Source organism: Tachypleus tridentatus, chromosome 9 (genome assembly GCF_004210375.1).
Source record: "Tachypleus tridentatus isolate NWPU-2018 chromosome 9, ASM421037v1, whole genome shotgun sequence".
Classification (NCBI taxonomy): Eukaryota; Metazoa; Arthropoda; class Merostomata; order Xiphosura; family Limulidae; genus Tachypleus; species Tachypleus tridentatus.
In genome coordinates, this window is record NC_134833.1 from 106,352,995 (window position 1) to 106,369,245 (window position 16,251).

Consider the following 16,251-nt stretch of genomic DNA (forward strand, 5'->3'; position numbering starts at 1 on the left):
TCACAGTTATGACATTTCATGAGGTTATCTTCAATTTTTTGTAAAATCACAAGTTTTTAGTGGATTTAACTAGAAACTGTAATGCTTTATTTACTACAAAGGTCCATGCATGCTGTGCACTATATATGGGTACGTACATATGGTAATTGCTAAGAAGTGCATCATACTTGAAAACATCAGTGATGACAGTGTAACTGACGTATTTAAAATTTTCAAGTTTGTTCTCAAACAGTTAAGTGGTTACAAATGTTATTGCTATTTTGCATTTTATTCATACTTTTAACTTAATTTTTTTATTTTATCAAGAAACAAATGTGCAATTGTATTTTTCTTTTAAGTTTATTTTATTTTAAACAACACCCAAGTTATCTTGGTTAAATCACAGGAGTTTGTGTCTTCTATTGTATATCCCCTTGGTGTGGATTCCTGTAGGTGGTGAGGGTACCTCCCAGGGAAGGTTCTGTTCTTTCAAGTTACCTCTTCTGGGATCTAAACATCCACCCACGTGTTTGCTGTTCGTGGTGACTCGTGAAGGGGAGGAGAGGATCCTGGTGGTTCATGGGTACAACCCTAACACACCACTTGGCCTTGAATTCCTGTAGACTGGCAGCCTTTGGGTGCCCCCCTTGGGTCAATCAGCTGGTCCATTTGGGATAGTGTCAACCAGTACCCTTGGGTCAATCAGCTGGTCCATTTGGGCTAGTGTCAACCAAGTACCAGTGTTGGAAGTTCTCAATGGGTGTTGTGAACATTGTGTCTGATGCTGGTGTTTGGGTATAGTGGTCACGAAACCCTGGCGTTGCTCCAGTGTTTTTGCTTGACATTGTAGTGTATCCCCTTGTAGGGCTCCATGGTGGGTGGGGTCAGTAGGCACCGAAATTTTCTTTTTTTCCTGTGGATCCTCCTAATAAAAATTTAAATAAAATAGTGAAAAAACAGTCAACAGGTAAACGACCACATCTTGAAGACTCTGAGCAGCAATCTTCAATATCTGTACCACTAGTTGTACCTCATTTTCTCATCCTACATTCTCTTTCAGGAAAACCTTTACGGCAAATGTCCCCATTTTTTATTCAGAAGGGACTGGAGGGACTTGCTGGCTCTCCAAAGTCAGTAAAGAAGCTTCGATCTGGAGACATATTGGTTGAAACATCCACATCCCAACACAGTGAACTCCTTGAATTCAAAGGCAATTGGGGATGTACCTATTGAGGTTACCCCTCATGCTACCTTGAATTAATAATGAGGAGTTATTGTTGACAGGGATTTGAAGAATGTCCCCGAGTCAGAGATTCTTGCTGGTTTCTCCACTTCAGGAGTTTCTGCAGTGAGGCGCATCTCCACTCACAAAGATGGAGTTACACTGCCGACAGATATCCTCATTTGGACATTTACATAGCCACGTGCACCAGGCATCATCAAGGCAGGTTATCTAAATTGCAGGGTATGGGTGTACATTCCAAACACATTCCAATGTTTCCAATGTCAGAGGTTCGGCTACTCAAAGACGTCATGTCATGGTTCCATGATGTGCTCGTTGTGGTGGTAAGGACCACAATGCCTATGAGTGTGAAATGGACCCACATTGTGCCAACTGCAATGATTCACACCCTTCCAACTTTCGTTCTTGCCCTAAATGGTTTGAGGAAAAAGAGGTGTAGCATTTGAAAACAACTCAAAACATTACTTATCCTGAGGCTCGGAAATTGCTGTTCACCACTTCATCTCGGACATATGCTGCTGCACTTCATTCCACAACTACAGTAGGAGTGCAGACAGATCTCTCTGTGCTTTCAAGAGAATTGTTTTCAAAACAAATGAATAGCCTTTTGACCTCCATGGTTAAAAAGGTTGATGAATCAACTTCTACACCCATCTCTGTTCCTCCCATACATTCCAACAAACCAAAAGATCCACATCCTTTGGTTCCAGGTACAGGCATTTCTTCAGATAAATCTTTTTCTCCCATCCCAAGATGCAAAACACTCATTCGTTCACATCCTCAGTCACTGGAATCCCCTTCCATCAACAAAGGCCTGTCCAATCGACTCAGGGCAGGATCCATGGAGGTCAGTAGACCTCCAGCCACTTCTCCTTTGTGTCATTAAAAATGGCCACCTTGATACAATTGAACTGTCGAGGTTTACGTTCTTATCTGGATCACATCAAAACACTGATTGCTTCCTACCATCCTGTATGTCTTTCCTTATAAGAAACATTTCTGAAATCTGCCGATACAGTCACCTTTCAGCAGTTTTCTCTGTACAGAAATGGCGGCTGTGTGATGGACGAGTACACGGAGGGGGTGGCACTGATAGTTCATCAGCATGTGCCCACCATGTCTTTGCCACTCGATGCACCCTTGGAGACCATAGCCATCCATGTTTTTTTGGGTCATACCATCACTGTTTGTACTCTGTCACCTGGAGAAACATATGATCAATCAGACCTTGACGCTCTTGTTGAACAGTTGCCGTCTCCCTTTCTAATTCTGAGGGACTTTAATGGACATCATCACCTCTGGAGAAGTGCTGTTATTGATAGGAGAGGTTGCTCTGTAGAGCATATGCTCTCTGATCACATCATTTCTCTTTTCAATACTGTTTCTTCAACTTATTTTCATGCACCTAGTCAGTCCTTTACTGCTATTGATCTCTCAGTTTGCTCCCCTTCATTATTCTCCCAATTTTAATGGAGGTTGACAATAATCCACTAGGCAGTGATCATTTTCCTATACTTTTGAGAGTGACTGGTTGTGGTCGATGCCACCCTACCCACGTGCCGGTGGAAGCTGGATCAGGCAGACTGGTTCACTTTCACTGCTCTTGCAGAACTTGATCCAGCCATCAATAGACTGTGTGGCAGTAATAACTGACTGTATTATACAAGCAGCTGCTCAGTGTATTCCTAAAACCTCAAAACGTTTTCCACTATATTCTCGTCCGTGGTGGAATCCTGCCTGTCACATGGCACGGAAGGCTCAAAATGGGCCTGGGATTCTTTCCCTAGATATCCCACACTTTCAAACCACATTGCTTTCAAGTGGACCTGTGCACAAGCTAGGTGTATAAGACATCAAAGCCAGAAAGAATCCTGGATTTGCAACCAGCATATCTTCTACCGCCAGTTTCAAGGTCAAAAGGGACAGGGTTCAAAAGGTCAGTGGGCACTTCAATTTTGTCCCCCTCTCGATCTTACTCTCTGATGGCCAAGAAGTAGCTGATGTCCAGAGAATCGTCGATACTCTAGGTGAAAGCTTTTGTCGGGTATCTAACACTTCTGCTTCTTCCTCCACCTTCTTGGCCATCAAGACTTGGGCAGAGCATTCACCTCTTTCCTTTTGAACTAACTGTCTCTTTGACTATAATCATCCCTTTACACTGGTGGAATTGAAAATGGCCCTTCATCGGTCTGGCAGTACATCTACTGGACCAGATGATGTACACTATGGCATGCTGCACCCTCTATCTCCTGCTTCTCTTGATATTCTTCTAATTGTTTTTAACCGGATCTGGTAGGAGAATGTTTTTCCTAATGCCTGAAGCCAGGCTATTATCTTACCTTTCTCTAAGCCTAGGAAGGATCCCAAGATTCCTCTACACTACCGTCCAATTGCTTTGATGAGCTGTCTCTTTAAGACTGTAGAGAGAATGGTTAATGCTCGTCTTGTTTGGTTCCTCGAATCAAACAACCTCCTCTCGCCCACCCCGTGTGGGTTCTGAAGACAGCACTCCGCCATGGATCACCTAATTCGACTTGAAACATCAATCAAAGAAGCCTTTCTCAAACGATAACATCTTGTATCAATATTCTTTGACATTGAGAAGGCTTATGACACAACATGGAGGTATGGCATTTTGCGAGACTTCCATATATATATGAGTTACGTGGCCATTTACCCATGTTTATTAAAAAAATTTTTAACAGGCAGGAGATTCCAAGCTCATGTGGGTTCAACACTTTCCTGTTCTTTTCTACAGGATCTTGGGGTCCCTCAGGGCTGTGTTTTGAGTGTCACACTTTGCAGTATATAGATTAATGCCATCACTGAGCAACTCCCTCTCACTGTTTCAAACGTGCTGTATGTCGATGACTTTCACATCTAGTGTCAGTCGTCGAACATGAGATATATTGAACGTCAACTACACACTGCCCTCGATCGTGTTCTGAAGTGGACCACTGTGAACAGCTTTAATTTCTCTCTCTCTGAAACCATTTGCATGCACTTTTGCTGCCAACAGGGTATTTGCCCTGATCCTGAACTCCGTATTGGTAAAGTTTTGCTGCCTGTGGTCCCTGATACCAAGTTCTTGGGGCTTATCTTTGACAGTAAGCTAACCTTTATACCACAGTTAAAGCAGCTATGGGTCAAATGCACATGAGCACTGAACATCCTCCGTGTCCTCTCTGCCACCAGCTGGTGAGCAGATGGATGTTCTGTGTTAAAGATATATCATGCTCTTATTTGTTCGAAACTCGACTGTGGATCACTGGTCTGTGGCTCTGCCAGACCCTCGGCCTTAAAGATGCTGGACACCATTCATCATCAAGGACTCCGACTCTGCACTGGAACTTTCTGCACCTCCCCAGTTCAGAGCTTATACGTAGAATTTCATAACCTTCTCTTCACCTTTGCTGTTTACAACTGTTTTTACTATATTCTTCGAAACTTCTTTCCTTACCAAAGCATCCCACCTGGGGATGCGGTTTCTTTCCTCGGTGGGCCATACTTTTTCAGAACATACATCTGCCATTGCTCTTTTTGGCCTTCACGTCCAGGTGCAATTGGATGAATTGGGTCTGTCCTTGGATAACATTGCAGAATCCACTGGTCAGCCCATCTCACCATGGCCTATTACAGTCCCCAAATGTGAATTTTCTTTAAGTCATCTGAGAGAGGCAGATACTCCTGATTGGAAGTACAGTCTTTTATTTACTGAACATCTTTCGAACAATCTTTCCATTCCAATTTATACGGATGGATCCAAATCCGGTGACTCTGTTGGCTTTGCCATGGTTTTTTGTGTTTCAGTGGTTGTGTGCAGAATCCCCTCTACAGCTTCTGTGCTCACTGCTGAACTGTATGCCATTTCTCTTGCCCTGCATCATATTGAAGTTAAGCAGTACTCTGACTGCACTATTTATACAGACTCGTTCAGTTCTTTCCTGGCCCTGGAATAGCTTCATGTTGGTTCACACCCTGTTCTCGCTGATATTCAAACCCAACTGGCCCATTTCTCATTAACATCTACTTCTATCCAGTTTTTCTGGATACCAGGCCACGTTGGTATTCGCGGGAACGAGCTTGCAGACTCGGCTCTGTGCCAGCTGGCAGTCGACTTGGAGTGAGCAACTTGAAAACAAGCTTTTCCAAATATAACCCTATATTGGACTTTGGCTGTCTTGCTTTCATAAGGATCGGAAGGAGGAAGTTGTTCTGACTAGAGTACGCATTGGTCACAGTTTTTTAACTCATCGTTTTCTTTTATCTGGAACTGATGCACCCATGTGTAGCTTGTGTAACACTCAGATCACTATAAGCCACATTTTACTTTCTTGCCAGCTTTACGACTCTCAACGACGGTACTGTTTTACACATGTTCTGTCCCATAACATTAGACAGTGCTATTGGTGACAGTGACATTGTCCACCTTGATAAAGTTTTTAGTTTTTTAATGGCCATTAATCTTTTTAATGTCATTTAAGTGTTTTATATTTCTTCATTAAACATTTTTAATTGTGGTTCCCTATTAAGAGTCACAATCTCTCTAGCTCGATTTGAAATTAGAAAATGGCTGTAACATTAAATAACTCAAAAACATACTGGAAAGGCCAACTTCAGTTCAAACACTGCTGTTTGAACTACCCGTTAATCATCCTGGTGAGTTATTGTTACAATTTTGCTGCATATTTTTTAACACTTTTATTACTTTACTTTTTGATACTGGCTATGACACACAAACCTGAACCAGGACTAGAAAGGCCAACTTCAGGTGACTGATGGTGGTTCTTGTACTTACCTGTTAGTCTTCCTGGTGGGTTATGATCATTACCATTATGCTAGAGAAAATCCTTTAAAACTTTGTAGACTGGATGTCAATATTGGTTTTATGCCATTTTGTTTTTAATTGCTGTTTTGTTTTTACCTTCATTTCCTTTTATCAATTTTTCTACATTTACTTTACTTCTACCTTTTTACCGGACGTTTGGCGCAGATAGCCTAGCTGCTTTGTGCCATAAAACACTAAATCAACCAACCAATCTTTTGCGTGTTTTGAAAAATATTTGCCCAAATTAATTCAAGCAAACCATTTCTTGTTGTATTATTATTTCCTCAAATGTATTCACATGCTGTCATAAATTAGTGTGTTCACTAGATGGCATTGGATATACTGTTTTGCTGATCCCTCTTGGATTTATTTGTATTATGTATCATCAATTGAAGAAAAACACTCCTATTTTTTTCTGGAGTTTCATTGAAATAAGCTATATCACTTACAAATACAGACATGTAAAATTATCTGGTATTTTGTGCACAAATGTAATAAGGGATCATAAAAGACTTTTTGTTTCATTAATATGTAAGTTTAGGCAATATATATTTTAAAGCCTAACATGAAAGGGGTGAAAGATGTAAATGAAAGTTGGTTATGGTTAGCTTTATCTCTTCACTACCCCCACCTTTTTCTTTGTAAATCATTATCTATCTTGTAGTCCCAATAAGACAAATTACTGAAGGAACCACAGTTAGTGATTAAATTGACTCAACCTGGTTTAAAGCTTACATGAAAAATTTACAGATGATCACATACAAGTTTTATGGTGAACTTATAAACTGCAAAGACATCTCATTAAAAAGAGTAAAATGTCAGCAAAATATAACAGGTTGTTAAATAAAAAAACTTATTTTTAGTGTATTAAATATTTTAATAGTATGATAAATGTTTAAGATATTAAGTAATATGATTATATTTGTATTACTGCTGTTAATATCATCAAATTCACAAGTGATTTGCATGCTACAAAATTGTCCATAGAATATATGCTAAGGGAGATGCACATATTCATTGTCAACACTTAAAATGAATAGTAACATACTATAATTCATACTACATTTACTCTAAGATTAAATTAAACATGAATTATGATTAGAGTTCAATTTTCAACAGTGGAAATCTAGCAGGTTACATAATATTTTGACATTGTCTTTAAAGTTATTGTAACAAAATATTTTAAGGTTGATTAACAGCAGCAATGCTATTCATAATAAGATGAATTGGTGATTTTACACTGAGGTGATGTGGCATATTGTTTTAAAAATACTTGAATGAAATTAGTCAAATCTTCATTGATTTAATGTATGTGTATAAGATTTGTGTAAGTGTTATATTCAGAATACTTTGAATATGCAAATTGTAAGTTGTGTTAACAATGACAGCCAATGTAAAGCCAGTTGAAAATTACATATTGACATTCTAGGCATTTCATAAATAATGTAATATCATGAAAAATTGTTCAATTTTGGGTATGTACAACTCTTTCAGAGACCATATTCATACACTAGAATCATAAAGATGTGTACAGATTGGAGATTCAGAATTTTCATACCAGAGATATATATTCCTTTTACTTAATGGCATGGGGAAAGCAAAGGAATACAGAAAAACTTGGATCACAGAGTATGGGTTTATCAAAATAAGGCTTCCAGTTGTAATGCATGTTCAAATATTATATGACAAAGCTTTTTATGAGGAAGCAGCACTGCAGAATTATATTCAAGTTGTACAGTCACCAAATAGATCAAGACCAGAGATATTAACTTAGACTGTAACAGTATAGTGAAGCTCCAGAATGGTTTTAGTTTATCATGCTCAACATCTGAAAAATACTATCCAACAAAAGTTGTAAATAACCATTAAATAATATTCACATTATTTAAAAACCAATAGCATCTCCTAGCAATGTTGGATGGAAGATTTTAGTTTATGTGAATGAGTTTGGCATAAAACCAGTGTGAACTATAGTCTATAATTAAGAGCTTGAAAAGTAAAATATTTTATTAAATTTTTTTGCATATACAGTAATTAATAACAAATACTGTGAGTATTGTTCATTCACATCTTTTCACTACTGTTTTTCAAAAGATGACAGCATTTAACAGAGTTGAAGGAAATAACTTTATATCTTTTCTGTTGGATAATTTTTTGCAGTAGATGAGTAAATAAGTATAACTTGGGGTAGATAACTGATAGCCTTATTGTGTGTCTCTCTTCCTACCCCATTTTCACTAATTTTATTGTTTAAGTTTTATATAGCCATCTAGTTCATCTGATGCCATCCATGCAAAGGGAAAATTAAAAAAAGACCACAAAAATTCTAACTCCATGTAACTTAGTATTTTAAAGTTAAGGTATAAAGAAATCCAAAATATTATTGTACTTGCATGTTTGCAATTAAATCACCTAAAAAGAAACATTACTGCATATGTATTTAATAGCCATGTAAGAGGAAATATCTTGCAGGTAAAAGAAATGTTTGACTGATAGGTATGGTGTCTTTTTAGGTTTAAATCCCAGCTATTTTCATCTTTTAGAATTTTTGTACAACTATAATTTTACAGATGCGACAGATTACAATGGAAGACTTCAATGAATCACTGAAGAGAATCAGACGAAGTGTTCCATCACAGTCTTTGACACAGTATGAAAAGTGGAACCAGGAATTTGGAGATACATCGGTATGAAGACAGTAACTACAGTGTGAATAGGGTGGAGGGAAAGACAAGCACATTTGTACATATTTCACCCACAGATAGAGTAGAGTAGTCACACAGATTTGTGATAATGATCTTAGCATTTAAAAGTAGAGGTTCAAAGGAAATCCACAACCAGAAAGCCTGTGATATCCACAACAGAATTAAATATAAAGAATAGAAAAATAACAGATGCAGATATGAAGTGACATTATAGATGCAGAAATAGTTTAAGTATACATATATAATTTTGATTTGATCAAATTCCTTCTACAGATTTATTATATGTTTCAGTATGTAAAACTTCCTGAATTTAAAGTGCTGTGTGTAACTAGACTATAAAAAATGAAGTTTTTGTCCAAAATTTAAAATTTTATTTTATTCTCTTGAGCTCACTGTGACCTACTATAAAAGTATATATACTTCAAGATTTTTTCATTGCAGTAACAGTTCTGCTGTTTTCTTTTTTACAAAATTGACTTTTACAGACTGATTCCTGTATCGTGTTATATAAACTTTTAATTTGCAAGTTAAGTTCGATTTTTCAAAGTATATCATACATTGTGTCATTTCGCTTCTGAGAGTACCAGTAATTGAACCAGTGCAGATTTTTTGCAACAGTTGTTTTGTATGCTTAATGTTGTTACTGGGTGTTATATACCATACATATAAACCAAAAAGTAACAGTTTACTCTAGACAGTTCTTTAAAGGAACTACATCATAGAAAAGATGCAGTTCAGATCTTATACACTACAGAAAAAAGTGTTGTTATTAACAGAACATTTCAACTGTTATGCACAACTATGCCAGTGCACACCCATTTGTTAGGAAAAAGTAGATAAGTAGGGAGGTTTGAATTTCAGACTCAACATATGACCATAGGAATACATCCAAAACTACTCACTCCATATTTTATACGACTACCTGGACATTAACATGCTAAAATCTGTTTGTAATGTACAAGTGATGTTAAACATACTTTTCTGTAGACTGTTATGAAAATGTTTGTGTGGAAAAATTAATAGTTCTTAAATTTTTATTTTTGACCTATAAGTATATATAAAAAAAGACTATTGGCAAAATCATTAACATTGTGCATAAAAAAATATTATACATGACTGCAGAAAAACTGATATTTGAAACTTCTACATAGTAAAATGTACATTCCTGCCTTTTATTTGTGTATAATTTCATAGTTAAATACCCAAAATTCATTTAAACTTTTAACATAATTATTGAAAAGTGGCCACCTTAGAAAACTCGCATTTAAATCTTTAAGAAGTAAATACAGATCAGTTCACGACTGTAGAAATATACTGAACTTGAAACTAAATATTAAAAAAGCGATAATTGGTACCTGCTTTTCAAACTTTGATACTTAGAGAAGTGACTAGAGGGACATAAGTCAGTTGGAACACCAACTTTTATTATATCAAGGCTGAAATATTCAAATCTGCCACACTGTAATCATGACAACATCACATAAATCAACATATTTGGTGCAAATATGAATTGTTCAGATCTAATGTACTAAACTAAATATATCCAATCTTAAATGTTAACCTGAGTGCTTCTATAGGCATATTCATAGTATTAAACCAAATACTTTAATTATGAAATACTGTTTGGTCCAAAAATTTTACCTCATGTAAAACCTCATTTGTGCTTCAAATTTTAATTGGAATACTCTCTAGTTATTAGTGTAATTACTTCAGGATGCATGTACAATAGATTAATAAAGGTACTTTAAATCTTAACATATTACTCTTTGGTGTTCTTTAAACAATTCGATAAGTGTTAATAGTTTTAAGGCAAAACTAGTTTAAGATTCTGGCTCACCACTTTAAACTGTTTACCAACTTGTAACTCTAAGCAGTAGTTTAAAAGCATACCTTGGCCATAGAACAGATACACAATATGGGCATCTTGCTGTTAAACTTGAAAGATACAACTAATTTGTGGTTGCAGAATTTAGTATTAGAAATCCACTTATCCTTTAAATGTTCTTGCATACATGCACTGCATGCATTTTTGTAATACTTTGGAATGCCTTCCTGTTATGAATAATATTTATTTCAGTTTTTTTGTTTCATAGTTTAATTTGTAAATTGATATTCGTGAAATATTTTTCTTAAGTTATACAGAGAGCGTGTGCAAGTTATCTTAATTATCCAAGTGTTTTTACCATCCATACAAGAATAAGTAGAAAGTGGTGATTGCAACAATGAGCTGCAGTGTCCAGACCAGTACTGTAGACTCTAGTTAATTTCTTTCAATAGTAAAATTTAAAGTAAAGAAGAAATGATTTTCACAAGTAGGATAAGAATCTTCTCACATGGAAATCTCTAGGTATACAGTAAGGTAATAGCAAACCATTATGTTGGTGAAACAGTATAGTAGTAAAAACTACATTGCTTGTGATGTAGACAGGTTGTCCCGAGACTTTTCATGTGTCCCTTTCAAGCCTGGCAAATATTGATAAAGCTCTGGGCTTATTAGCAAAGTCATACACACACTCCAAAATCCATCTCTTAAATAAAATGTTAGTGTTGCATGTAGAACAGATCTCTTAAACAAACCTAGAATTTATTGGAAAAAACAAAATGCTTACATCTGAGTTTCTTCTGTGATATTATTCAGTTTAAGATAGCTGTGAAACTTCACTTACAAAAAAAAATGTTAATTGCTATCATTCTGTAAAACTACTCAAAAGGTATTTATGTAATTTTTGACTGTGACAGGAAAGCATTTTGCATTAATGATGATTGATCTCGTACTGTAACCCTTCTGATGTAATACTGTATAATCACAGCAGAGATTTAAAATTTTCGTATTAATGGTTAATATTTTACTATAACCAAACTGGTGTAAGATACATGTTGTATAATCACAGCAGAGATTTAAAACTCTTTTTCAAATGGTCTATTTTATATTGTAACCCTATTGGTGTAACATACAGCTGAAGAATTATTACTGATGTGTGAAAGGTGTATGCTAATGGCTGATTTACTACATTAATCCTAACTTTAAAAATTCATTGTGTACTTACAAAAGAGATTTAAAATGTTTTTGTTACTCATTGATTTCATATCATAGCCCTGTTGATGTGAGATAATGTATAATTGCAGCTGAAATTTAAAATGTTTGTGTTAATGTATGAATTACTTGTGTGCTGTATGTAGTTCTGAGATATTTCTGTAACTTTGGAAGTTTGAAGTAGTAGCTATAATCTTACATAGTCTACAGAATTTCCCTAATTCCAGAGTTTGTATCAACAGATGATTTCATTGCATAACTCTTCAGTGTCACATGTTTCATTGCAATCACAACTGTGATTTGTGATGGTTGTGTTAATGTGTGAATTTCTTCCGTATCTGTATTAGTTTTATCATAGTCATGAATTCAGAAGTTTGTGTTAATGTGTGAATTTCTTCTGTTGCTGTATATTTAGTGTAATTACAACTGTGATTTAAGAAGTCTTTGTTAACATGTGGTTTGAAAAATTTCTGTTAACATGTAGTTTCATTCTTTAAATGTGCTTATTGTAATTACAACTCTGATTCAATTAAACAACTTGTGTTAATGACTGTTCTTTTCCAACCTATCTTAATATAAAACATTCCAGTTATATAAGTGGTTGTTTAAAAAAAAAAGTACTTGTTGAGTTCCTTCTGTAGCATACTCTTGAGTACAATATTTTACTGTTAGCCCTGATATGATCTAAGTATTGTGTGTTGAATGTGTACACCCTTTCAAACACGTTTATTTTGTGATTACTAATAGAAAAGTCAAGCCTCTAATGATTATTTAATGAACTTTACACTTAAGTGCCATTGTTTTGATTTACTTCTGTAATTGCATCTAAAATACTTCTCAAGTGCCATTTACAGTATATATATATATATTTGCTGTCAAAGAACTGTGTGCAGCTCTTTCATCTCTGGCTTTCTTGTAAGTTTTATGAAAACTCAATTTAATTAATTTACAAATTAACATTTAAAATGTTGAAATATTCATGTCTCCAAACTGTTAAGGAGAGACATCTATCTCATTACTGCTGGGAAGGCATTTTTTTTTAATAACTTTTAATAGTTGTGTAACATTGAAATTTTTACTTTACGTTGGTATTGCTTTGTCGTACTGTAAATGTGTAATTCTTAGACTCTAGAAATATTACTGTTAAATATAAATAGGATTTTGTAAACAAGATATATGAAGTTATTTATGGTGTAACTTGAAAAAGTTTTTCTTTTTTGGTCAAATAATATTCCTCTGAAGGCTTGTATCTCTGACGTATAGTTTTCGGAGTTTTTGTAAATGTAGTTTCTTAGCTTTGCTCATTCATTAACATTGCTAGTGGTATGGTTGCAGGTGTTTATCTAGTCAGACAAAGAGTATCAATTAGAATATTGATTTCATTGTCCTCTTGTACTAAATGCTTTGTACCAGTTGTTATCATCACAAAATTTTAATTTTTGTTTCAAAGTAATGTTTCAAATATTTTGAGTTAGTTAGTAATGTGGTGATATTACATTTCTTGTAGTAACCCTGCTATATGTAAGCTTAAGATAAAGTTAAAAACTGAATTCATGCTAGTATCTTTTAAGTTTAGCATCATTATTTAGCTTTTTCATATCAATGAAAAAACGTTACATTTAATAACAAGTTCTTAATGTACATTAAAATAGTTACTTGAAGATTAAGAAATCTGTAAAATGCATCTTCTGGCAAAGTATTGAATGAGAGATTAATAGATATATTTTATTAGACACGTGTCAAAAGGAAACAAATAATGTGGAATAATTGAATGTATGCTGTTAGCAAAAACTGTTCTTATAAAGCAGTGCAATGTGCAGAACTAGAATTCAGTGAACTGTATTGTAAGATTTTTTTTGTGCAATCCAAGAAGCTTTGGAAATTTGTGTTGTGTGTTGCAACTGATTACACATGTGGTTCAAATACATGTATTTTTATATTCAGAATTATTTGCTTTATTAATTTTTGTGTCTGCAAATTTTGAAGTAAAAAAAAACTACTTCAATGCAGTTTTAATTTTTGAAATTAATAAATTTATCACTAATTGAAAACCTGTAAAAAGTTACAATAAAGATTTTTTTATCAACCAAAACTTATTCTCATTTTATAGAAACGTTTTGAACAGTGAACGGACTTTATCAAGTTTCATATTGTAGGGGTTCATGAGTTCATATGAATAAGAAAAATTTACATATGAAATTTTGTCTGTGATATCGGCACAGTGCAAAGCTTATCCACCAAGTATTTCTGTTTAACAACTTTCCATGGTGAAATTAAAGAGAAAAATGTATGCCAGTCATTCCATCTGTGCTAGCTTATGGGAAGTCCAGTTTTCCTAATGGCTAATTATACAGTGGTACTTTTACTATTACACAGGTGCAAAATTATGATGTTTATATAACATTAACTTCAAAGAAAATTATTATACTAACTTAAACATGCAAGGTTAATTCTTTACCTTTCAGTAGATTGGAAGTAATACAATACTATTTCATCCCATTATGAATTCCAATAAGCACCTAAAAAGAATAACAATCAGATATGTTTGAAGTTATTAACTGTACATTTTTCTAACATCTTTGTTCAAAGCCTGAAAGTTGTTCGGATTTACAGTAATGGTTAACATAAATGATACATTAAATGATGATGTGGGCTGCCTATTTCATTATTGTTAATCGTAAAACACGACTGAAGAATTTTATGCAAATGTATACATAGTATGGGTATCATAAAATCGGGTGCCTTTGGAGTCTTCTTTAGACATTCCGATATCATTTGGGTTAACTCCCATTTTCAGAATTAAGAAAGCTAAATTCAGAACTTTAATCTGATTCGTTTATTCATTTAAATTTTATTATCCTTAAGAAATCATAACTAACTAAAGTTTCCCTGCTTTTAAATGTTTCGTAATTTTCGCATAAGATTGTCCCAATTTTTCAGCCATCAGACCAAAGAAAAGACAGTACTTCCAACTGTTGGGCGAATAGTGGGATTTTACTATCATTCTTATAATGCACACTCGACCTCAAAATGCAGAGCACTCTTTCGTTTGTTTTTTTTCCAAATTCGTAGTTTGGGTATACTAAGCCAGGGCTTCCCAAACGTTTTGGCCCGGCATGGCTAGGTGGTTAAGGCACTGGGCTCGTAATCTGAAGATCGCGGGTTCGAATCCCTGTCACACCAAACATGCTCAGCCATGGGGCATTATATGTGATGGTCAATCCCACTATTGGTAAAAGAGTATCTCGAGAGTTGGCGGTGGATGGTGATGACTAGCTGGCTTCCCTCTCGTTCTTACACTGCCAAATTAGGAAAATGTAGCGAAGATAGCTCTCGTTAGCTTTGTGTGAAATTCAAAACAAACCCAAACATTTTAGGCCTGCGGAGCTTCACATCAGGGAAAAAAAACAAAACATTCTGGAACCTTTAAAAATACGCTAAAAAGAGAAACAATCGGTCACCAGCACCGGATAAAGTTCACTTCAAGCTTTTAGAGTGTGTGTGTTTTTCGTATAGCAAAGCCACAAAGGGCTATCTGCTCAGCCCACCGAGGGGAATCGAACCACTGATTTTAGCGTTGTAAATCCGGAGACATACCGCTGTACTAGCGGGGGGGCCAAGCTTTTACAATATAAATTAATTAAAAATATTAATATTTCAGGAAAAAATTTTAGTGGTTCAAAAATTTCTGCTTGTAAAATTTATATCAGTAAAAGTACAGTGTACTTATTTATTTATTTATTAGTAGCTCGTATGGGCTTGCTTTTGTTCACAAGCAGTTCAATATTTGGAGTTACCTGAAAGTGCACATCATCTTCAGTATTTAGCCTCTTTCTAAATTTCGTCTACAGTGTATACAGTGAAAATGTTTGCTCACAAAGGTATGTTGTTGGAAAACGCATCAACATTTTCAAAGCTCTGTTACTTATTTCTGGGTATTCTATGGCCATTTGTTTTGGGGGTGTAATCTGTTGAAATTTCTATAAGTTGTTCTTTCGCTTTCAAAGGCAAATCCTTAGTAGCTACAGAGTCGACAAGGGGATTTTGAATCTACAAGAATTTTTTTCTAAATGAGGAGGTAACAACTCCCCAATAATTGTACACAAAACAGATATGTGCTGCAAGACTGATACTTTTGCATCTTCATTTAAGGAAATTTCATTCATAAGTAAAAAAACAGATTTTCGAAGCAATCTACTTCTTCCATAAGTATACATTCACACCAAAGTTTTAGCTTACCTTGAAGCACTTCCATTTTACTCTGAGCTTTGAAGTACGTTACCCTGATACCCTACATTGTAGCATTCACTCCATTTAGATAGGCAACTACGTCCGAAAGATAAGCCACTTTCTGTGTCCAGCATTTGCTCCTTAATTTGTATGCAAGTTCAAAATGAAATTCGGGTAAAAAGAAACCTATCTCCTCACGTCGTTCGTAAAATCGAGCAAACACTTTTCCCCG

At 35.2% G+C, this 16,251-nt stretch overlaps 1 protein-coding gene across 4 annotated transcripts in view; it reads left to right on the forward strand.

The window, feature by feature from the left end:
* Positions 1-13,881, forward strand: part of spas (spastin) — a 96,957-nt gene extending 83,076 nt beyond the window's left edge. For all 4 annotated transcript variants that reach the window (XM_076456254.1, XM_076456255.1, XM_076456252.1 and 1 more), the window contains one exon: positions 8,621-13,881. In XM_076456254.1, coding sequence (XP_076312369.1) covers positions 8,621-8,743 — 123 coding nt within the window. In that variant the 3' untranslated portion in view covers positions 8,744-13,881. The remainder of the gene's footprint in view (positions 1-8,620) is intronic.
* Positions 13,882-16,251: the final 2,370 nt, after the last annotated feature.